This window comes from Cyprinodon tularosa, unplaced genomic scaffold, assembly GCF_016077235.1.
Source record: "Cyprinodon tularosa strain WSP-4 unplaced genomic scaffold, ASM1607723v1 ctg434, whole genome shotgun sequence".
Taxonomy (NCBI): domain Eukaryota; kingdom Metazoa; phylum Chordata; class Actinopteri; order Cyprinodontiformes; family Cyprinodontidae; genus Cyprinodon; species Cyprinodon tularosa.
The window spans coordinates 473,041-496,943 of NW_024039157.1; the positions used below are offsets into that span (position 1 = coordinate 473,041).

The following is a 23,903-nucleotide window of genomic DNA, read 5'->3' on the forward strand; positions in this document are numbered from 1 at the left end:
CAAAAGGTACTCCTTGCAATTAGTGGAAAGAAATAAACCCTATACACAATTTAGGCTGGATTAGAACATTTTGAGCATTCTGAACATTCTAACTACCCTTCTGTGAGAAGGGATTCATTTTTAGGCACTGATTATCAGCATGAATGTAAAAATGTATCATGTGCAAAGTCACTTTGCATATGATAAATGTTTACATTTATATATCCCCCATGAATATCATGGTTTGTTCATTAGAATGTGATCAACATATTGATCAAGGCAAACAGGTAACAAATGGTTTGCACACACCCTCTTCTGAATTGCAAATGCAAATCCCTCTGCACCTCCTTTGAAGATCTGCTCTGCATGCACAGACACAATACAGTTCACTTAGATCAAAAGCATGATAAAAAAAAATGTATATCTGAAGAACTATTAAATATATTTAAGTTTTAATGAAGTTCATGGGTTTGTTTTAGAAACTCTTGTGAAAAACAATACATGCAAGAAGTTATGGATTTCTGTTTTCTGTCAGATATTGATATTTTCACAAATTTCCTTAAGGCTCTACCCAGTGTCATGCTCGGTGTAGGGTCTTTGATGCTGTGAGCTATTTCAGCTTAAAGAAGTTCTTTGCTCTGTTTTAAATGCATGTCATGCTATGAAATAAGAAGCCTTAAATTAATACATATGTGGCAGAAAACTGAAATTTAATCAATGATATTGATATAAAAAATGAACATGTTTTCAGATGTTATCATTGTGGTAATTCATCTCATTACTTTCAAGTTCTCCAATCATAAATGTGTGTTGTTCCTAACCTAACCACTAGATGGCCCATTTCTAACAAGAGAGCATCAATAAGCATCTTGACTGAACCAAAATACGATTGAGGCAAATTCACAGCACCTGTGTCAAATGGTTAGTTTGAAATGGACCAGAAGATGTATATTTTTTGCCATGTTGCACAACTGAGGCCTTAATATATCTAATGACTTTGCCTTTTTTTGCCTTTGTCTTCAGTGAAAAGCCAGATCGAGTCACCAGCGATAATGGGAGGCCAGTATTGCAGAAAGCATTACTGTCTTGCTGTTGTCTTCACCTCCTTGACTTTATGTGTTTTATGTTTCCTGATTTACAACGAGAACATCATGAATGAGAGGAGCAGTAAATTAGTAGAGGTGAGTATTTGACTTTGGCTATATTCACACTGCAAGCCTTAATGCTCGGAATAAAGACTATTCTCTGCATTATCATTCTGCATTGAAAGATGCAGAATAGGGACCTTTGTTTAGTATTAATGACGTTCAGGTCGGATGAATGCGATCTGGTCATTCAGACACAAGTTGCATTGGTAAAGATCAGATATGTATCTGATTAAGGACCACATAGCCAGGTGGTCTGGGTCACATTTGAAAATATTGGATCTGCGTTGTTCATACTGTCATGAAAATATTACAGACAAGTTACCTGTGGGCAAAAAAAAAATCGGATTTGGGCCCCTTCAAGCTGCAGTGCGAATGTAGCCATATTGTGTAAACATTAGGGATCTATTGCTGAGAAAAAATGCATTTATGGTGAACAAACAGTTGTTTTATTACAGTTATATTAGGGTAGCTCAAATGGATGATAGGTTAATTGATGGCATCAATGATATTGTCTTTAGGGGTTTCTACTTTCTCTCTTTGAAGGTCTCTGCACTATGTTTCCCTATCAGATTCATTTTCTCACTCATTGCTGTCATAAACCTTTTTTCTTATCTTTCTTTTTTTACACATCCAGAATCACTTAGCATCATTAAAATAAACAGTTGATTATTTTTATTAAAAATAAACTTTATTCATGGCATTTTATTTGTTTGCTCTCTAAACTCTTCTCTTGTTAAAGAATAAAACTTTCTTCGCCAAACCCCAAGTGCAATCCCCTGAGCATCCCTTGCCCTCCGACGTCTGCTCCTTTCATTCACTATCACCTGAAGACGCCCTTGAATGGAACCATATGAAGGACTCTGTTGCCTGGCCTGAAACCCCCCCTTTACCAACCAACTTTTCTATACATGACACTAGTGATCCAGCTCACAGCACTTTCACCATCCTTCCAGGAAACAGAGGGGGGAGTTGGCATGTAGGGGATCAGTTGGAAGTTTTGGTAAAAATCAATGATTTCTACGGTCATCCCAAGAAGTTTGGTGGAGACTTCTTGCTTGCTCGGTTGCACAACCCTACTCTGTTTGCAGGGGTGGCAGGACAAGTGTTGGATCACCAGAATGGTTCCTACACTGCTGTATTCCCTTTACTCTGGGAGGGAAGTGCAGAAGTTCAGGTAAGACTTTTTTCTGTTAGCAAACGTCTCAGTCCTACAAATAATGAAAAAAAAAAAGCTGAATGTATTTCGTAATGAAAACCTACTTATTCCATATATATTCCCATACACCCTAACTCAATCACATGCTGACCTTGATGCTCAAAAATCTGTGAGCCTTTGTATGAATGTTGTGCCATTCATCTTGCCAGAAGATTTCGAATATATTAAATAACTAGAACTGGAAGTTAGTTAACTAACAGGTAATACAAATCAAGGGTAAAGCTAGTTATTTGTTATCAGTTGAATGATGATAACTGTAATCTGACCAGGGTTTTAGCCTCTTTCCTAAAAGGGTTAGACTCCTGAATCCGGCTGTCAGAAATCCAGTTGTCTTTCACCAATTTATTAATTTCTGCTATGGCTCTTGGCAACGGTATTAATCACCAACCAAATAAATGTGTCTCTGTTCATTTGGATGCTACTGAAAGAAGAGTGAATCCAGCCTGAGTGATAAATTGTTCACTGTGTAAAATGAACACAATGGTACAATGGTACGTTTATTAGTTACAATCAAAAAGTATTATATCTAATAACTAAGCAAAACAATTAACACTACTGAAAATAAGCTAAATAAAAAAAAACTGGGAAGAGGGGTTTAAGAGTCTGTTCAAAGTCTGTGATGTTCAAAGTTTAAGACTAATACATTTTAAAGTGTCCTTTGCAATAGGACTAATGAAATTTAAATAAACCCTAAAACACGATTGTTAACTGCAGTCAAAACAGCAAAGTTTCATTCAGTTTATGAAGAAAAATTAATAATGAATCAGGAATGCATTAAACTATGATGAGGAGTGACGGTCTTCGGCTTGGTCCGGTTTCTGCAGGCCCCTATTCGGTCAAGTCCGTTCGTCAACAGCAACTCAAAGAGATTTGGATCAATCCGATGCAACAATAACTGGCGATTTGCAAGGGGGTTGGTTTTATAACTCATGGTAGCAGGGACGTCTCCCTTTAGCTACGTTGGTTAGCACGTAACCACAGCTTGTAGTAGCAGCTCCGCGGCGCTACTCCGTACCTCCCATCTCAGACGGTCCAGGTCCGATGGCTTCTTCGGCGAACAGCAATCAGGACTCCCATTGTTCAGCAGTAAGCAGAGCTTGATTAGCTCTGCTCTGTCTCAGGATTCAAGATTCACCTCGGTTGGAGGGGTGTATCTTCAGAATGGCAGAATGGATTGCAACAATGTGAAATAAGTAACATGTGCTGATAGTTAGTTAGTGAGAATAGTAATTTGCTTTAAAGCTGTTTCTACTCACCACAAATCAGAACAAGACAGATGTCTATATGTTGTTAGCATTTGAGTAGACAAAGGACCTTATCCATCGCTCCTCCATCAATATAGACCAGTTTTCCACATCAAATAGGTCAACCACTTTAGCAAGCAAACACCTTTCCAATCCTTTTGCGCTTTCTGCCATTCAAATACAACAATCACACTGTAGCTTCAAAAAAACTATTGAATCATAATATTTGATTTGTGCAATACATTATACATTATCCATATTGATTCACTATCAGAAACTTTGGAATATCCTAATCAAAGCTTCAGTGATTTCCTGAAAAATAGATTACACATTGTGTGGTTATGACTCTGGACATAAGCACCATGAGGAACTAAAATCTTATTGCTTAAACAGACAATTTATGCATGGCATTTTAAGAATCTGTCATATTGCAAGACAGAGTCCTGTCACCTAAAGAAATACTGAGTAATTTCAACATTTGTTAGTTATATTAGAGGTAGGGATAGCAAGTTTAAAGGCCTGTGAACCAATTTAACACAACTGGCCAAAACTCGGCACCATGCTTGATACATTTGATACACTTTATAATGGCGACATCTGCTGGATAACTATCAGAACTACAATTATGCGGGTATCCTAATGCTTGCTTTATTTGTGTGCGTCTCTCTCTCTCTCTCTCCCTCTCGCTAGTTGGTTAAAGCAGTGCACTTGTGCCCTGTAAACATTGGGGACTGTAAGCAAGACCCTTAACCCAACCCTTTTACCTATGCGCCACACAATTACTGCCCACTGCTCCCAAAGGGGATGGGTGTGAAGGGGTTAATATCACCACTTTCACTTTTTAATAAAATATACCACCAATAATATTGAAATATGAAATTTAAAAGCGTAGGTATAACAGAGACAAAGTCTGGTGTGAGGGTGAATACAGACATCAACTAATCAAGAAGCCTAACTGAGATAACCTCAATCGTCTCTAACCGCAGCTCCGCCATATTTACATCATCAGATTCGATATGCATCTAATTACCAGATAAAATAGCGCATAAAGCATGAAAATAAAGTATATCACGCTCACCAGAGATACTTATAAACAAACCATTATTCTGTCTTTGTGCAAGAAGTCTTAGTATCTCCATTTCTTATCAGCAATTGAGGCCAGAGAAACCTTTAAGAAAAGCAAATCTAAAATGCAGATTATCTCTAGTTTAACTTGGCTGTAAACATTTTGCTCTAACTGACCAATCAGAGGACAGTAAATGCTGATGTAGGGCACGGCCCTCTAGCTTCCCCTTCTAGGGCAAATCTGAAATCAGATTGGTTGAAGAAAATACTCCTCAATAATATTGTTAAGGTATCATCAGCCAGCACTGCTGAATCAGAAGGCCCTGGGCTTTCAGTATCCTTTCATTGACATGGTAATGCGCAAACTATATAGAGACAACATTAATGTAATGGAATCAGCGCAGCCAAGAGAAATTAAGAGAATGAAATGTTTAGAATAAATAAGCACAGCTGGAAAGAAGAAAATTTAAGTTTAGCTTATGTATTTAGGTTAGTTTTTCTGATTGATTTAAGATTAGCAAAAAAAGGCTTTGAAGGCCCTCACAGCCCAACAATACTGTATTATACATTAGATCAATATAAAACAAAAAAGTATAATTTTATTTTGACAGATATTGATACTACAACTTATCTTACGGTTTTCTGTGGAAAAAAAAAATCTTGCTCTTCTCTAAAGGTGATCCTGGTTCACCCAAGTGAGGCTATCACAGTGCTGGAAAGAGTGACCCAAGAGCAGCCAGACAGAGTTTATTTTAAAAGCATCTTTCGCTCAGGCTCCGTCACCCAAACCACGACATGCAATGTATGCCTCAAGGCAGCTCAGCAGAATCTGTGCAACTATACAGATGTCCGCACTGGTGAGCCCTGGTTCTGCTACAAGCCAAAAAAACTGGGCTGTGACACCAGGATCACCCATGCTGAAGGAGGTTTCAAACAACCTCTAAAGCCCGGGGAGGGGAACCTCTTTAAACGGTAAGTGTTACGCCATTTTTATTAATTTCATTTACACTATGCATCCTAGTATTAATTGGTGCTAAATAAATTCTTGGGGTTGTTTGCTTACAGTTAGTCACAAGCATCTCATCCATTGTATAAGCTGAACCTTTAAAACATAGAGGGGCATATATTCTGTAGAATAAAACAAGTTGACTTGTGGAGCCAATCAAAGAGACAAACTTTGATACACCTAGAGTACTTAGTGAGTCCACAGGGAATCGATGCAGGGTCCCTTAATGCCCCCATATATATATATATATATATATATATATATATATATATATATATATATATATATATATATATATATATATATATATATATATATATATATATATATACACTATATTGCCAAAAGTATTTGCTCACCTGCCTTGACTCACATATGAGCTTAAGTGACATCCCGTTCCTAATCCATAGGGTTCAATATGACGTCGGTCCACCCTTTGCAGCTAGAACAGCTTCAACTCTTCTGGGAAGGCTGTCCACAAGGTTTAGGAGTGTGTTTATGGGAATTTTTGACCATTCTTCCAGAAGCGCATTTGTGAGGTCGCACACTGATGTTGGACGAGAAGGCCTGGCTCTCAGTCTCCGCTCTAATTCATCCCAAAGGTGTTCTATCGGGTTGAGGTCAGGACTCTGTGCAGGCCAGTCAAGTTCATCCACACCAGACTCTGTCATCCATGTCTTTATGGACCTTGCTTTGTGCACTGGTGCACAGTCATGTTGGAAGAGGAAGGGGCCAGCTCCAAACTGTTCCCACAAAGTTGGGAGCATGGAATTGTCCAAAATGTCTTGGTATGCTGAAGCATTCAGAGTTCCTTTCACTGGAACTAAGGGGCCAAGCCCAGCTCCTGAAAAACAACCCCACACCATAATCCCCCCTCCACCAAACTTTACACTTGGCACAATGCAGTCAGACAAGTACCGTTCTCCTGGCAACCGCCAAACCCAGACCCGTCCATCAGATTGCCAGATGGAGAAGCGCGATTCGTCACTCCAGAGAACGCGTCTCCACTGCTCTAGAGTCCAGTGGCGGCGTGCTTTACACCACCGCATCCGACGCTTTGCATTGCACTTGGTGATGTATGGCTTGGATGCAGCTGCTCGACCATGGAAACCCATTCCATGAAGCTCTCTGCGCACTGTTCTTGAGCTAATCTGAAGGCCACATGAAGTTTGGAGGTCTGTAGTGATTGACTCTGCAGAAAGTTGGCGACCTCTTCGCACTATGCGCTTCAGCATCCGCTGACCCCGCTCCGTCAGTTTACGTGGCCTACCACTTCGTGGCTGAGTTGCTGTCGTTCCCAAACACTTCCATTTTCTTATAATACAGCTGACAGTTGACTGTGGAATATTTAGGAGCGAGGAAATTTCACGACTGGATTTGTTGCACAGGTGGCATCCTATCACAGTTCCACGCTGGAATTCACTGAGCTCCTGAGAGCGACCCATTCTTTCACAAATGTTTGTAAAAACAGTCTGCATGCCTAGGTGCTTGAATTTATACACCTGTGGCCATGGAAGTGATTGGAACACCTGATTCCAATAATTTGGATGGGTGAGCAAATACTTTTGGCAATATAGTGTATATACAATCATTCTCACTTTAGGAGACAATTGGGACAGATTTCTGCCATTTTCAGATTCTTTTTTTTTTTTTTTTTACAGTGTCCTGTCTGGCAATGTGGCAATAAGAATAATTGTCTTGATGCCAAAAAGAGCCAAACAGATTTTACTTTCACAAGTGTAGTAGTATGGCAATTGCCATACTGCTACCCTTGTTTCATGCATATAAATTGCTTTATTATAATTATGCAGGGAGTTTTACAGTTAATATGGACACTGCAATGTAAATAGAGCAGAAAAACAGAAGAAGAAAAGGAAAAAAGAAAAACAAAAGAGAAAAAGATGAAAGAAAGAAGAGATAGAAAGGAGATAATGACAAAATATTTCCAGTCTGCTTCATCACCTGTAATGATGAAAAAAGAATAGCACAACCGAAAGACATGGTACGAGACATACAATAAAGCAACATCTTGAACTATCTCTAAAGTAATATTATTAAGTCTGACATGTACTCTGTGTTACCTGAAGATATGAATGTGGGGTTTCTGTATGGAAGTGAATCTCTAAGTACCTGGAGCCAAGCACCTGTAATTGTTTGTGAAGGTGCACTTGTGCATGTAAAGTTTATCCATAGAAAAAATGCTCAATAGTGGTTGTGGAGAGCTGCAGAGACACCCCCCCCCCAGAGCACTGAGTCCAGCGCCGGGAGACCCAAAGCCCCAGGCGCCCAAAGGGACGCCAAGAGTGAAGGCACCAAGGAGGGGCCAGCCCCGGAAATCAGACCACCACCAAGGGAGGAGGAGAGACAGCCCCGAAGATTCTAAAAACACCTCTGCTAAGGAGGGAATTAATGTAAATGATTGATAAAGTTTGTTTTTTCATGAATATTTTCATTTTCTGTCCTTTGCTGCAGTGGTGTCAACATGAAAGTCTCCATTCGGGCCTCAGGAATTTCTAATATCGATATTTTGCCAAAAGTAAAAGGTATAACATTTTAGCATGGTCACCATGTTGTCAGGACATTACATATCATAATATATAAAATAAATGAATCTGAATTGTTTGACACTAACAAGCCAAAAAGCATTAGGTCATAGTGAGATTATTTGGGCACTTTTGCATAAATACATGTGTAAAACCTGAAATACTTCAAACAAAAACAAAAAAAACTTCTATATTTTATTTATTTGACTGAAACTAAAAAAAAAAGCAAGAATATATATGATTTTAGCAATTATGTTTCCATATATTTTTTTAACTGTCCTTCTTATCTTTTCAAGGGGATGCCAGTCCAAGTCTGAATATTAGACCTGCTGGTTATTATTACCAGGGTGTGTGGCGGGTAATACAAGGCACTCCGGTTAAACAGTTTAACACATCCACAGCAATTAGCCAGTGTCTCAAAGGCAAGGTGCTCCACCTGTACGGGGACTCCACCATCAGGCAGTGGTTTGAGTACTTAATTGAATCAGTACCAGGTAGATGGTAGGCAAATATATTTACCCACAGGATAATAATTGGTTTCAGCCTAATTTTTTGCTGTTGTTTTCTCTCCAGGACTAAAAAAGTTTGACCTGAAAACCCTAAAGCAAAGTGGACCATTCCTTGCTTTGGATTATGCCAACAACATCTTATTGACATTCCGTTGCCACGGTCCTCCAATCCGTTTTGGCACAATGGCTGCCAGTCAGACACGTTATGTTGCCAATGAACTGGACAGTGTGATTGGAGGCACAGGCACCGCTGTGGTTATTGGTATCTGGACTCACTTAAGCACTTTTCCCTTTGAGGTCTATGTTCGACGTCTACTAAACGTACGGAGGGCGGTGGAGCGGCTGTTGATCAGAGCTCCAGGTACACTGGTCATCATCAGGACTGCTAATCCCAAAGCATTAGACCTTTTGAAGACACTGACCGATAGTGACTGGTATTCCTTACAGCGTGATAAAATCCTAAGAGCAATATTTAAAGGGGTACAAGTCCAACTGGTGGATGCCTGGGAGATGACTATTGCACATTACCTGCCACACAACCTCCATCCAGAACCCCCCATTATCAAAAATATGATCAATATCATTTTGACCCACTTGTGCCCCCCTGGTGAAAGTTTTAATGACGCAACCAAGCCGTAGAAAGGGATTTAAAGAAAGACAAATTAGGACTTTGTAAATTACAAGTGAATGATTCCACCACTTACACTGCAAAAAATAAGTAGAAACTTCTTACAATAAATATATTCAACCTTAATTTGAGTAGGTATACACTCACCGGCCACTTTATTAGGTACACCTGTCCAACTGCTCGTTAACACTTAATTTCTAAGCAGCCAATCACATGGCGGCAACTCAGTGCATTTAGGCATGTAGACATGGTCAAGACAATCTCCTACAGTTCAAACTGAGCATTAGTATGGGGAAGAAAGGTGATTTGAGTGACTTTGAACGTGGCATGATTGTTGGTGCCAGAAGGGCTGGTCTGAGTATTTCAGAAACTGCTGATCTACTGGGATTTTCACGCACAACCATCTCTAGGGTTTACAGAGAATGGTCCGAAAAGGAAAAAACATCCAGTGAGCGGCAGTTCTGTGAGCGGAAATGCCTTGTTGATGCCAGAATTCAGAGGAGAATGGCCAGACTGGTTCGAACTGATAGAAGGGCAACAGTGACTCAAATAACCACCCGTTATAACCAAGGTGGGCAGAAGAGCATCTCAGAACGCACAGTACGTCGAACTTTGAGGCAGATGGGCTACAGCAGCAGAAGACCACACCGGGTGCCACTCCTTTCAGCTAAGAACAGGAAACTGAGGCTACAATTTGCACAAGCTCATCGAAATTGGACAATATAAGATTGGAAAAACGTTGCCTGGTCTGAGTCTCGATTTCTGCTGCGACATTTGGATGGTAGGGTCAGAATTCGGCGTCTACTACATGAAAGCATGGATCCATCCTGCCTTGTATCAACGGTTCAGGCTGGTGGTGGTGGTGTCATGGTGTGGGGAATATTTTCTTGGCACTCTTTGGGCCCCTTGGTATCAATTGAGCATTGTTGCAACGCCACAGCCTACCTGAGTATTGTTGCTGACCATGTCCATCCCTTTATGACCACAATGTACCCAACTTGTGATGGCTACTTTCAGCAGGATAATGAGCCATGTGATAAAGCTGGAATCATCTCAGACTGGTTTCTTGAACATGACAATGAGTTCACTGTACTCAAATGGCCTCCACAGTCACCAGATCTCAATCCAATAGAGCATCTTTGGGATGTTGTGGAATGGGAGATTTGCATCATGGATGTGCAGCCGACAAATCTGCGGCAACTGTGTGATGCCATCATGTCAATATGGACCAAACTCCCTGAGGAATGCTTCCAGCACCTTGTTGAATCTATGCCATGAAGAATTGAGGCAGTTCTGAAGGCAAAAAGGGGTCCAACCCGTTACTACTGTAGCATGGGGTACCTAATAAAGTGGCCGGTGAGTGTATATGGGGGTCTGCTGATGGAATGAGTATAAATACACTTAAAATAAGATTATATATTATAGACTTGAAATAAGACAATGCAGTTGTTTTTTTCTTATTTCAAATGTAAATTGCCTTATTCGGTTGGTAAAGAGTCTCACCTTACTTTTATAATGCTGACTTACTTAGATTAACATTTTTTGCAGCGTACGTTGATCTTTACCCGAACAGAAATGTGAACCTGAAGTCAAGGAGTTGGTCTTTTATATCTGTAGTAGGAAGCACCATACAGTATGATGTGATATGTACCGTATGATAAGGCTGCACAATGGAATATTAGCAGGAAAACTATTCCTATTGGCTAAACTGAAAAGTTTAGTTACATATGCATGAATGATACATCGATGGTGCTGAAAATAAATGTTTCTTTAAAGAAATGTATCTAGTTTTGAAATATAGGTTGTCAAAGTCAGATAGGTTGAGTGGCTTGGCCAGGAGTAAGGTGTTGCCTCTAGCTAAATAAACTAAAACCCTATTGTGATTTTTTTTCTCTTCTCAGGAATTACCCTTAAAGTGCATATGGATAAATGTAAATACAGTTTATTCCTTAAAATAACAGTAATAAATGTCTGTTGAAAATCTTGATGCACTTTTTGCAATTTATTACACTTAGGGACAAACACTGCTGAATTACATGCAAATATGAATAAAAAGTTTAGTTTTTATTTGTAAATTGTGATTTGCCCACGACGGTCGGGAGAAAATCAAACATGATTCCTGATCAGGTTGTCTTGAAAGGGCTGATCCTCATTACCCCTCATTACCCCTCATTACCCCCCTGTACACTACACGACGCACGATCAGGCTGAAAGTCGGCCCGATCGAAAAATACTTGCATGACTGGAAAATCGCCCCAAAAATCGTACAGTGTATGCCGGGCTTTATGTGTTTGACTGAAACTTGGCTGCAGGATCACATGTAACTCGAGTGTCTCACTGCCAGGCCTTCTGACCATACATGCAGACAGAGAGGACTGGGAAATTCAAAGGATGTGGGTTAGCAGTGTTTCTGATGGTGTCATCTGTTACACGTTATTGTGAAGATTTGTCACTGCAGCCAAGATATTGAACTGTTGGCAGTTGGTTTTTCAGGCATATTATTTGCACAGAGAGTTCAGCAGTGTTCTTTTAGGAACCATTGATATACCACCTTATGTGGTTGCCAACACTGCATGTGATGTAATCTGTTCCGACAACCTGCAATCAGACAAGCTGCATTAAAAACAACTCTAAGAAGATGGTCAAAGGAAACTGAAGAAGCCCTGCAAGGTTCTTTTGAGGTTATAGACTGGGATGCACTGTGTCAGCCACATGGAGAGGACATTAATGCAATAACTAAGTGTTTGAATGATTACATAAACTTATGTGTAGATAACACTATCCACACCAGAACAGTGAAATGCTTCCCAAATAATAAACCATGGATAATAAGTGATGTGGAGCAATTGCTGAACCAGAAAAAGCAAGCCTTTAAAAGAGGAGACAGGGAACTAATGAGCAGTATACAGAAGCAACTTGTGATCAATATAAGAGAAAGCAAGGAGACATACAGGAAAAGGTTGTAAAACAAGCTTCAGCAGAGCAATATCTGAGATCTGTGGTCAGGGAAGGAGATCACAGGCTTCAAGTGGATGGATGATCAGACGGACTGAAGTCTGGAAAGAGCCATGAACTGATTACATTCTTCAACAGATTCAGTTCAGGGAGAGGCTCAGCATCTTTCTCCCCTGGCCAAAGTCAAATGGACATCCTGCCCTCCTCGGGCAAATGGCTTAAAAAAGCTCAACAAGCTAATTAAGAAGGTCGGCTCTGTTCTAGGAACTCCTCTAGTACCTCTGGAGATTTTTTCACAAAAATAATTCTTCATAAAGTGAAGAAAATTGGGGACAACAGTGGGCTTCCTCTTTAGAATGTTTTTAAACTACAGTGTCTTCAGTTAGAGGCTTCTGCAGATCCAGTGCAAGACAGACCGCTACAGAAGATCCTTTGTGCTTACAGCTATCAACACCTGTTTAAAAACATAACGAATGAATTTCTGCAACATTTAATTTCCTTTTGGGAAATTCAGTTGAATTGAATTTGAATTTTAAGGAAGAAACAGGTTTTTGGAGTTACTAATGTAGTCTGACTTGACAATGAAAACACCTTTGGTTCTTGGCAGGCCAAAGCGAGTAGTGAGGTTCTGCTTGGGACCTCTGGAGACCTCGTTCAGGGACTTGTTCAACCCCTGCCTCCGGAAGAGGATCAATGTCCCTACCAAAGTTGAACTCAAACCTAGCCCTTGGGCCGGGCACTCCCTCAGAGATGGGTTGAGGAGATCTGTCATTTAGGCTTGGAGTAGAGCCGCTTCTCTACTACATCGAAAGGAATCAGCTGAGGTGGCTTGAACATCTTTTTTTTGCCTGCCTCCCTGACAAAGCAGAAGATGACCAGTAACTTTGTTTCAAATTTAATCATTTATCTAATCTCCTCAATATGTGCAATAGTCTATTGCCCATATCTATTGCACATATTGATTGATGTGAAGATGACTAAAGAGACAAAGCATCAAGTTTGCTGTTAATGGTAAATGACCTGCATTTATTTATCCTAACATAGTCATATCATTAGCAGACTTGACGAAAGCTCTTTACACCACATTTAGTCATTCATCCAAACTACAGTGCAGCCGCAGCTGCCCTGGGGCTTACTGACAGAAGCAAAGCTGATATACACTGGTGCTGCCGGGCCCTCTGACCACCATCAGTAGGCAATGAGGGTGAAGCGTCACCACGGTACCTGTCTTAGTGCTTTTGGGAAACCAATGCGCCAGGATATTAGGAAAATCCCGATTAAATCTGTTTTGTTGGTTTTATGAACAAACTTAAAAGCTGCATTGGATTTCTTTTTGTTTTAATTATTTTTTATATTTTTTAGTTAGTTAAAGCCTTTGAGTGTATGACTGACCTTTCCAACACTGGTATCCCTCTTATAATGCTGGAACAAAAGCGATATATTTTTCATATAAAAAAGATGTCATTACAAAGGAAAAGTTAGACAATGATTAATATAATGCCAAAAACTGGAGCCCAAAATAAATACATGAGGATGATTACACCCTGTGATGAGAGTGAGGGATATATTTGTAGATATACAAACATGAGGACAACAATAAAAGAAAAATGCAAATGTAACCCCCAATATAAAACAGGAAAAGTTACATTAATCTTATATTGCAGTTTATTTACCTTTAAACTATAGAGATAACTCAGGATAGCCTCAGCCACTTTAACCATAGGCTTTTATCAAAGTGGAATGTGATCAATATAAGAGATCACATGCAGCCACGAAATATCCTTGAGTGCCCCAAGGATACTTCTAATTTTGGCATTTTCTTGAAGGTGAAAAAGGGAAATTCTGAAAAGTTTTTCTTATTGTGTATTGTAATAGTTTTTTGGGTTTTTTTTAAAGTTGTGTTTTGTCAAGGTGAGTCAAAGTCTAAGGCCCCGTCCACACGAAGCCGAACCCTGGCCTAAACGCACAAATTTTTCACCAAACCAACCTGTCATTCATACGAAGCCGGCGTTTCGGGGGTCTGTAAACGATCTTTTTTTTATTCAGCCTTCAGAGTGGGAAGATTTTGAAACGCCGTTTTGCGTTTCCATCTTTAAGCTCTAACCGCATTTTTTTTTTTTTACACGCATGCGTCATAGTGTCGCCTCTAAACACGCATGCGCGACACAGTATCACAACAACAATGGCGCCGTACTGTGTTGAATCGTTGCTGCTCATGCTACTCACCCTGCTGTCGGGCTTACAACAGAATCTTCTTCTTCTGGAATATCTCCAGGAAGAACAGAGCAATATCGACGACATAGTTCAGCACCTGAATTTGACTGAACCACGAAAATGGACCCGCAGGGCAACCATGTATAAATATTAGTGTGCATGCCCAACATTTCGTCGCCTATTTTTGCTTTGGCACGACAGCGCCACTTACAGGCCTGGCATACATTTTGCAGCGTTTTCATGCATTCGTGTGGACGATCACATTTATTTTACGTCTCCGTCTTTACGACAAACGTTCTGGAAAATATTAGTGTTTCGTGTTCGTTTTGACTTCGTGTGGACAGGGCCTAAGATTGCTAACTGAACTTTCAGGGACTGACAGAAAACACATATTTTATGACACATCATATAACGTCAAAAAGGAAGAACTCTGCTGTGATGTAATCAAGCTTGGGTTTTAAGCACTGCACCAACAGTTAGGCAAGAGAGTTAAGGAGAAACAGGTAGTGGGTACAACGAAGTAAGGACGACAACGGAGTGAAACGCAAAGGTAAAGCAAAAGAAGGCAATAAAAGTCATGATATTCAAAATTTTTTTACTTTTTGAACACAATATCAGTAATCAAAATGTAAAAGCTTTTACAAGCATTTTTAGTTAACATTCTTATTGATAAATATGTTTTTTTTAAATTGGCGACTTTTATAGTAAAATAGTCACATTACTATCCTTTCATTGCAAAAAAAAACAAAAAACTAAAAGGTTACTATGGAGGAATACATGACTCCAGGTTAAAAGATCGTGTGCATTTCAAAAATGAAACAGATTAAACCAACAATCTTGTGATCTTAAAAATATTAACGTTTGTCCTGTTTGTTTATCTGATATAAAGAAGACAAAAACCTTCATAGATGGGTAAATATGCGCTAAAATACTTTGTATAAAATAATCTAGGCAAGACCATTTATTTGGATGAAATTTTATTTTTTTACCTGTGTAAAATTTTACAGAAATGAAAGTATCACTCTAAAGTGAAAGTTTTAGCTTGAGTATAAGTTACTTAGTAACTTCATTGTGAGCAGACAGACTTCCTTCTTATTGATTTATGTAAAAAAATAAAGGATAATATTCTTAGACTATCTATAATTGAAGAAGTACCATTATAAATCATATAACAAAAAACTTCACAAAAATAAAACATATTAACTTTATACATTTTTCAGATGTATTACAGTGTGCTTGTTTTTAATTTACAATGTTTTCCTGTTAGCCTCTGCCTTTAAGGTTCTCCGCAGCTGATAATTTCCCTCATATCAGCATCCCTTTCTGTCGCAGCAAACTATCTTTCCCTACATCTATGAAGCTTCTCTCTGTTCTCTTTATCAGAACCTGGCAGTTCTGATCAATTCTGTCCCATATCATCAACCATCCCTTATATCCAAGGCTGGACTGCCCATTGGGCATAATAGATGGGGAGGGACACAGTTTTTTCTTGTCCAAAACTCCTCTATTATTTGATCCAAAAAGTTTTAATAAAGAATTCATCTTAAATATGAAATTTCTTTTTTTTTTTTTTTATACGGGGAATTAATGAATGAATTAAATAACTTTTAATTTTTTGTTAAAACCTCTCTAAACCTTCTTATCTTGGACTGCTTCTCTTATCACTGCAAACAGGTTAGTTAGCCATTGAGGTGAATAGAGAAGTCACTTTTGCTAAGTTCACACTGCAGCCTGAAGTGACCCGAATCCAATTTTTTTTTTATTTTTTCATGGCTGTCTGAACAACACAGATCCGATTTTTTTCCAGTGCAACCCAGGCCATGTGACTATGTGGTCCTGAATCCGATACGAATCTGATCTATTCAAATGCGATCTGTGTCTGAACAGCCAGGTCGCATTCATCTTACCTGAACGCCATTAATACCCCACAAAGGTCACTATTTTAGATCTTGCTATGAAGAAGCCGCAAGAAAAACAACAACCATGGCAGACGATGATGCGGAGAGCAGTATTTATGTTTAACCATCTTGAAAAGATTGTGTTTTTATGGTTAGGAAAAATTGCAACATGTAGGGGATAAAACTGCTTGTCCCTCCTATTCTATTACTCACTCACTCAGTTTGGCACACTAAAATAGCCTTAGGAAAACTGTTTCAAGGTCTATTAGACAATCTTTTCTCCCATGCACTTTTCTATGTAGTATCCCTAGTTCAGGGTTGCTTTAACTATCTTTTTTTTTTTTTTTTATGTAAACTAAATTCATCATTAAATTCAACACCTACTTTCACCTTTTCCACTTACTATCCGTATGCTCCTAAAATTTATTTTTTAATGTTTTCTTTTCAATGCAATGTTGAATTGTGCTGTTACTGAAAATTGTTAGACAAATAATCTTGCCTCACTTTGCCTTGCTTAAGAATTATTGCAGTATTGATACTCTACACAGCTTAACAGAAGGGACTTATTTAAAGCCACTTAAGCCAGAGCTAAACAGGGTAACCTAACTTTGATAGTTTTAATAGACTGATGTTGCAACCAACCAGTATGAGCAAAAAAAGTTATGCATTATGAGAGCAGAAGGTCGGTGTTTCAAGCTTTATAAAGAGACTCCTTTGTAGGCAACTGTGGACACCAGAGAAAAGTTAAAACATTTTTTTGAAAATAAGATGGTTGTTCTTTATCAACTGGCTGTTTTATTTAGGAGAGGTAAGTCGGTTGAAGAGATACTGCATAAGAAACGTAGAATCTGTAATAAAGCTGGATTCGTACTGGTGATTAATGAGAAGGAATTCAATTATTTTTAATTATTTGTTGGTTTGCAGTGCAAACAGAGAGCAAATGCAGGACAGTGAGCAGTCACCTAAAGGAGGCCAGCCAAAAATGGACACTAAGGAACATTTCTGCAAAAGGTGCATGCAACAACAGACTGTGGAAGTCCAAGGACCAGAGGTGGATAATCCAGTTCGAAAAAGAAAAAGGCCTGTAAGGAAGATTAAAGACAGAAAAGACATGAGAATGATTACTGGTGATGATTACGATCAATTCCTCTGTAAGCTCCTCCTGATGAGTCTTACCGTGCTCCATTCGTGAGGACAGCTCCTGCTGGCCACACCCTTTAGGGAGAGAGTCGCAGAGGAAAACAGACACATATTAGTCTGCACAGACCTCTGCTGACTTGATAAAGTGAGGACGACAATGACAAAGGTAAAACAAAACACATCAAAAAGTTACATTATTTTTAATTTTCTTTTCTTTATATTTTGAAAACATAAAGCCAGCCATCTAAGATTAATGCTTTTTAAAATTTGACAACTTGAGTGGAGCGCTTTTCATCTTGAGTTCGTTAGGATTTTTTTCTAACAATATTTAGTTAAATTAAAAGCTGTCATGTTTTAATGGTGACAAAATTTCTAGCAAATCTATCAACCTTCATTCTAATAAAAAAAACATAAATAAACTTTCATTGCTAAATATGCTGAAGTTTAGAGGAAGAATTTATTCCAGTTTGAAAAATTTTTTTTGTATATATCATACATAGAGTTCTAAATAATTTATACTATATTATATACTTATATTATAAAAGATAAAATCTAACACTATATATGTAATGTATTCACACGAGGAATGTGTGCACATGTTGTGCTCACACTTCCTCCGTTCGTCTTGCACAATTGTTGCTACATATTATCCTGCATAGCGTTTTACAGAGATTGCCTTCTCATTCGGATAAGCTCATAATGAAAGGCTCTGAATAATTATAACCTCTGACAAATCCAAAATAACTAAACAATGTCATGCAAAAACATTAAGCCAGTCATAAAACATATTCCCTCATAGATATGAAAAGAATACACAAAGTTTCTTAATTTATTACAGGATCATACTTGTTAGCAAAGATTGTGAGCACAAAAAATCAACAGACAGTTGGAGGCAACCCAAATGGGCAGGTTATGTTTCTGTTGGAGTATGTCTGAATTAATGGTGCTGAAGACCAAGTTGAGGTCCACAAACAGGCTCCTATTGTATATTCCATGGAAGTTAGAATGGTAAAGGATGAAGAGTACCCTGAAGTTGACTACCTCGTCTACCAACCTGTTTGCCTACATAGCAAACTGTAAAAAAATATCCTGCAGGAAGGGACTGTGATTTCCTTGTTTGTTGGAAATTTGACATTGTATGTAGAAATGAACTACAGATAATAACACAGGCATGGTGACACGCAAATTACCAGTTAGACCAGTCGTGTAACTAAACTCTAATGATTCTGAATGATACAATCTTTCTATAGATTTATCACTCTTTATGTTTTCCAGTTTCCATTAGTAAATTAGGTTTGTGAATTAATTCCAGTGTTGAATTAACATTATTTTTCCCTAATTTCTTACCTCAGTTGCCTACTTTCTCCCTCCGTTGGTCTTGGTTGTTTTTAACTCTTCATGACCAACAGAACAAATTCTCTAGGGCATAATTTTACATGCAGTACAGCATTTTTTCTTTTTTTTGTTTGATCATTTTAATATATATACACCATTTCTACCATTACATAAAGATATCAATAATTTGTATGAAATATTTTTTTAACTTAATAAAATCCTAAAAATTGAAAATACAAGAAAAACAGAACAATGTTTTTTATTTTTACACATATTTTTCTAAATAAAAAATAATGTTTTAAAATATAATTTAAATGTAAAAAATGTTTAAACCAGAGGGAAGTTGCCAAAACTTCAGTTTTGAAATACACCAACTTTTTCAAATACAATAGAGACAATAATGGGGGAAAAAAAAGAAATCGTGAACAATTTGCGGAAAAAAACCTCCAAAATTGCATTACGTTTACAGTAGTGCAATCACATGCTCAACCAATAAAAAGACTGTTTGATTTTCATTTTTGAGACCGTCTATATCTCTAAAATGAACTTAAAGGTTTCCATAAGAGGAATAGTGAGGGTTGAAATAATTGTTTAACATTTTTTCTTTGTTATTTCTAACTCAGGAACAAGTAATATTTCATAAATATATACATAAGTTTGATAGAAATGATTTTTCCTTCAATAAAATCACCTTGATATCCTCTGTCTGCATAATCTAATCCAGATGATTGAATGGTGCTATGATCAACTCTTAATTATCAAGCAAGGTAAAAAATGGTTGATGCGTCCTTCTTTTTGCGGCTCCTTAAATGTGTGTGCGTTAGTGTCTGTTGAGTATCTAAAGTGTCTGTATGTGTGTTTGTTTGGCAAGTAAAACTACTAAAAGACCAGTTACAGTAAAAGATGAGAAGAGACTACAGCGCTAGTGCGAACGAGATGATAAGAGCTTTTTATAACATAATTTTAAACCTTTAAAGTCAGGCTTTAATAAATTACATAGAGCACTACCCCAAGAATTTGTCTTTTTAACCAGAAATACTATGGCATATCATCCAATATGCCCACAATTAGCTGTTCTGTCAATTCAAGGGATTATTATCATGGATAGAAAATGCACACACCATTTTATTAGAAACGGTTTTAATGAATGCCTTTACACTGAAAGACAAAATGAAAATAACATCCTACAAAAATTTTATAAAAGCTCAAGAACGAAACTAAGAACAATGTATCAAGCACTCACTATACCCAGAAAGGTTAAAGAATCACACTTTAAAATATTGAACAACACTTACCCTTCTACAGAATTATTGAGACTTCACTTTGGTATAGATGATAACACATGTACGTTCTGTGAAAATGATATCAAAATTACGGACCATGTGTTCTTCACATGTTCAGCGGTGCAAACATTTTGGTGTGATTTGCATAGATGGATTAAGCGACAGCTATCTTCATTCCCAAATTTTTATCTCCAGGGAGGATGTCACTTTCGGTCTAATACTGCAAAGTAAGCGTGATGTCTAGCTAAATTTTTCATTCATAAATGTAGAATTGCTAAATCATCTCCCAAAATTGTTTTGTTAAACGAGTTTAAGCTGTATATACAATCAAGAAAGATTCTGAAAAGTCCTAAAGCACAAAAAATATATGATATCGTAAAGCACTTCCCAACCGAAGTAACCAATTAAAAAAAAGTCTGAATTCTCCCCTCATGTTATACTTTCTAATAATCTTAATTTATATCATTGTTTTTATTTTATAATTATTCTTATAATTTTCTATTTGTTTATTTATTCGGTTTTATGTATTTGAATGTTTATGTTAATAACCCTCTATAGCAAGCCAAACATTTGTGATAAGGGGGAGTGGCGACCTAGTGGTTAGGGCATAGGGCTTTGAATCCTGAGGTTGTGAGTTCAATCCCCCACTCCCACAGACTGCCGCTCTGGGTCCCTGAACAAGACCCTTAACCCCACATATATATATATATAGTATAGAGTATATATATATATATATATATATGTATATATATATATATATGTATATATATATATATATATATATATTTTGTATGGCTCCCCAAGGGGATGGGTTAAATGCAGAGAAGTAAAATACCTCTGGGATTATTAGAGTATATATAAAAAAGAAAAAATAAGAGATGCTCCCCCTGGCTATATTTTGTATGTATCCTGACTTGAAGAAACGAATTCTATGCAGCCATGTTTGTCTGTGAGTCTTGATATTTTCAATAAAAAAATAAAATAAAATAATAAGTAAATAATAAAAAAAAAATAAAATAAAAAAAAAGAGAGAGCTATTTATCGCAGAAAAACTACAACTCCCAGGAATATGCTCACTTCCGGGTGTTGCGGTCAGCGGCAAGAAGGAAACATGTGACCTTCCATCCATTAATGACGTCACGTTTATTGCGACGTAGGAAGCGCACAGCAGGCTGGATTAAAACATTTTGGGGGTTTTTAGTGCGCGTTTATTGGATTTATGGGCGGAGCTTCACTATCCTTTCTCTGCCTTGCAGCTATATTTGCTGTGATCAGTGGGAATAAAGTAGTTTTAATATGTTTTTAAGTGAGAAAATACACCTGAAAACGTAATCAGTGCAGTCAGTTCATTCAGATTATCATCCTCCCTTACAATATTTTTTCTGTCGGAGCCGCTCAGACCCCCACATACCAGCGGTGCGCGACAGTAGGAATCCCTTCATCAGCAGCCTCTGGCCGGGTCGCCTCCTCGCGGTTGACCGCGGCAGCTGGTAGGTGTTTTTCATCTAAATAATCCAAACTGCAGGCAGCAGGATAATAAAAGCAAACATATTCTGCCGGCAGATTTCTGCATTTTAAGTTAATTTAGGCGTCAATAAACTGTTTAAGAGGAGTGATCATCAGCGCTGTGTCTCTCTCCCTGCCAGCTCCCAGATCAGCTTCTCTGATTGGTTAACGCGGCGCGTCGAGCAGCAAAAATTCAATTTTTCCATCTGGAGCAGCAGCGCGTTTGCGGCGCGTCAGATGCTTAGTCATTCGTTGCGTTCGCCTGTCTGCTAAGCTCAAAACAACCGCGCCTGGCTTGACGGAGAAACCAGGAGAACAGCTGTGCATATTTACGACAGTGCACTTTTACTTTTAGGGCGAAAGTAAAAGTGCACTGTCGTAAATATGCGACAGTGGGGGGAGCCTCGCTGGAAAATCAACACCGGTTGCATAGTGTACCTTTAAAGGAATAGTACACCCAAAACATGATTAGCCTTCATTTTCTACTCACCCCCATGCTGAACAACACTCTGGAGTACTTTTTTGATATCTCAAATGCATCTGGAGATCTAGAGACATTCAAATAATGGAGGTCTATGGTGACCGAGACAGAAAGGTCCATAAAAGTCCACAAAAAAAACGTTTCAATATTCCTCCATACTGCTCGTCCAATGTATTCCAAGTGTCCTGAGTGGGTAGCATCCAGAATTTACTCGAAACGAAGTCATTTAGAATGTTTTTAGAGCATAAACAGTAGTGTATAGGATTTCCTGAAAGCGCGCACATGCGCGCTCCCGACACTACGGAAGCCGGCAGACCAAACCAGCGCATTCAGCTCGGCAAAGAACTCATGCTCTTCCTCAACACTGAAGTCCTCAGACATTTTTCTTTCGTTGTTTCTTTCTTTGCACAGGTAAACAGCACATTTCTTCTTCTACGCTTGCATTATTGGCAGAGCAGACGCTGAATGCGCACTTTCATCTGGCTTGGTCTGCCGGCTTCCGTAGCGTCATGAACGCGCCCGCGCGCGCTTTCAGGAAATCCTATATGTTACGCCCCTGAAAATGGGGAGGAATAAAAACAATGAGAAGAGATGTTTCCTCAGTGAGAACTTTTACTCTAATATAATATTGGTTTTACAACAATTAACATTTATAAAATCGTACAGAGAGTGCACACATCTTACTAATATAGTATTTACCTGAGGCATAAGTCCTACAACAAACAACAGGTCCTCTGAGATTAACATTATAAAACCAAAACATGTTTATTTTAATAAAAGAAATGAAGCACATCATATAACCCATTAAACAACTAATAAGTAGCTTTGTTCATTAAAAGGTAACTGTTTCCTCACACATTAGAAAAACAACTTTATGCTTCAACACAAACTAGTAATGTAATAAAAACTCTTACAAAAATAAATGTGTGCAAAACCTCCGAAATAAGTGCAAAATACACCACCAAAAGCATTTATGCGCATCTACAACGATTCAAAATGGCGACGCCCGTTACAACTTTGTGATGGTCGGTGCGTTCTAGCAGTGAGCCAACTGACACGCCCACACTTACACACATCACTACACTTCTGAATAACTTAAATTATAACAAACACATTTAACATTGCTTTAACATGTTAGCTGATTACTAAAATCATGCTAAATATGTTTAACAGTGACAACATACCTGAAAATGGGGAGGAATAAAAACAATGAGAAGAGATGTTTCCTCAGCGAGAACTTTTACTCTAATGAGGAATAGACCGCGGCATCTCCAGGCATGTGGGCGGAGACAGACAGCGTCATGTCTAGTTCAAGATCGCCTCGTAAACTGTAAATTCACACATCTTAACCACAAATTACACAATCAGGAAGAAAATAAACCATGTAAGGCAAACCACTTTTTAGCGTTTTAACCCTTTTTAAATCAGATGATTTTCCAGATTACCCACTTTTGATTTCTCTTCTTAATGTATTACCGTTTTTTTTAAATAATGAATTCAATAAATTCTCTTATGGTCTAATTGATAATATCTACTATTTTAACTTATCACATATACACTACTGTTTATGCTCTAAAAACATTCTAAATGACTTCGTTTCGAGTAAATTCTGGATGCTACCCCACTCAGGACACTTGGAATACAGCAGTATGGAGGAATATTGACACGTTTTTTGTGGACTTTTATGGACCTTTCTGTCTCGGTCACCATAGACCTCCATTATTTGAATGTCAGCAGACAGCAAGAAGCCTCC

General features: G+C 38.2%; 1 protein-coding gene across 1 annotated transcript; it reads left to right on the forward strand.

Annotated features, from left to right (window-relative positions):
• Positions 1-1,016: 1,016 nt before the first annotated feature.
• Positions 1,017-9,409, forward strand: LOC119792920 (NXPE family member 3-like). The gene is made up of 6 exons (XM_038299767.1): positions 1,017-1,160; positions 1,867-2,301; positions 5,329-5,624; positions 8,131-8,201; positions 8,498-8,695; positions 8,775-9,409. The coding sequence occupies exons 1-6, from the start codon at positions 1,032-1,034 to the stop codon at positions 9,347-9,349; spliced, it is 1,704 nt and encodes a 567-aa protein (XP_038155695.1). The 5' UTR covers positions 1,017-1,031; the 3' UTR covers positions 9,350-9,409.
• Positions 9,410-23,903: the final 14,494 nt, after the last annotated feature.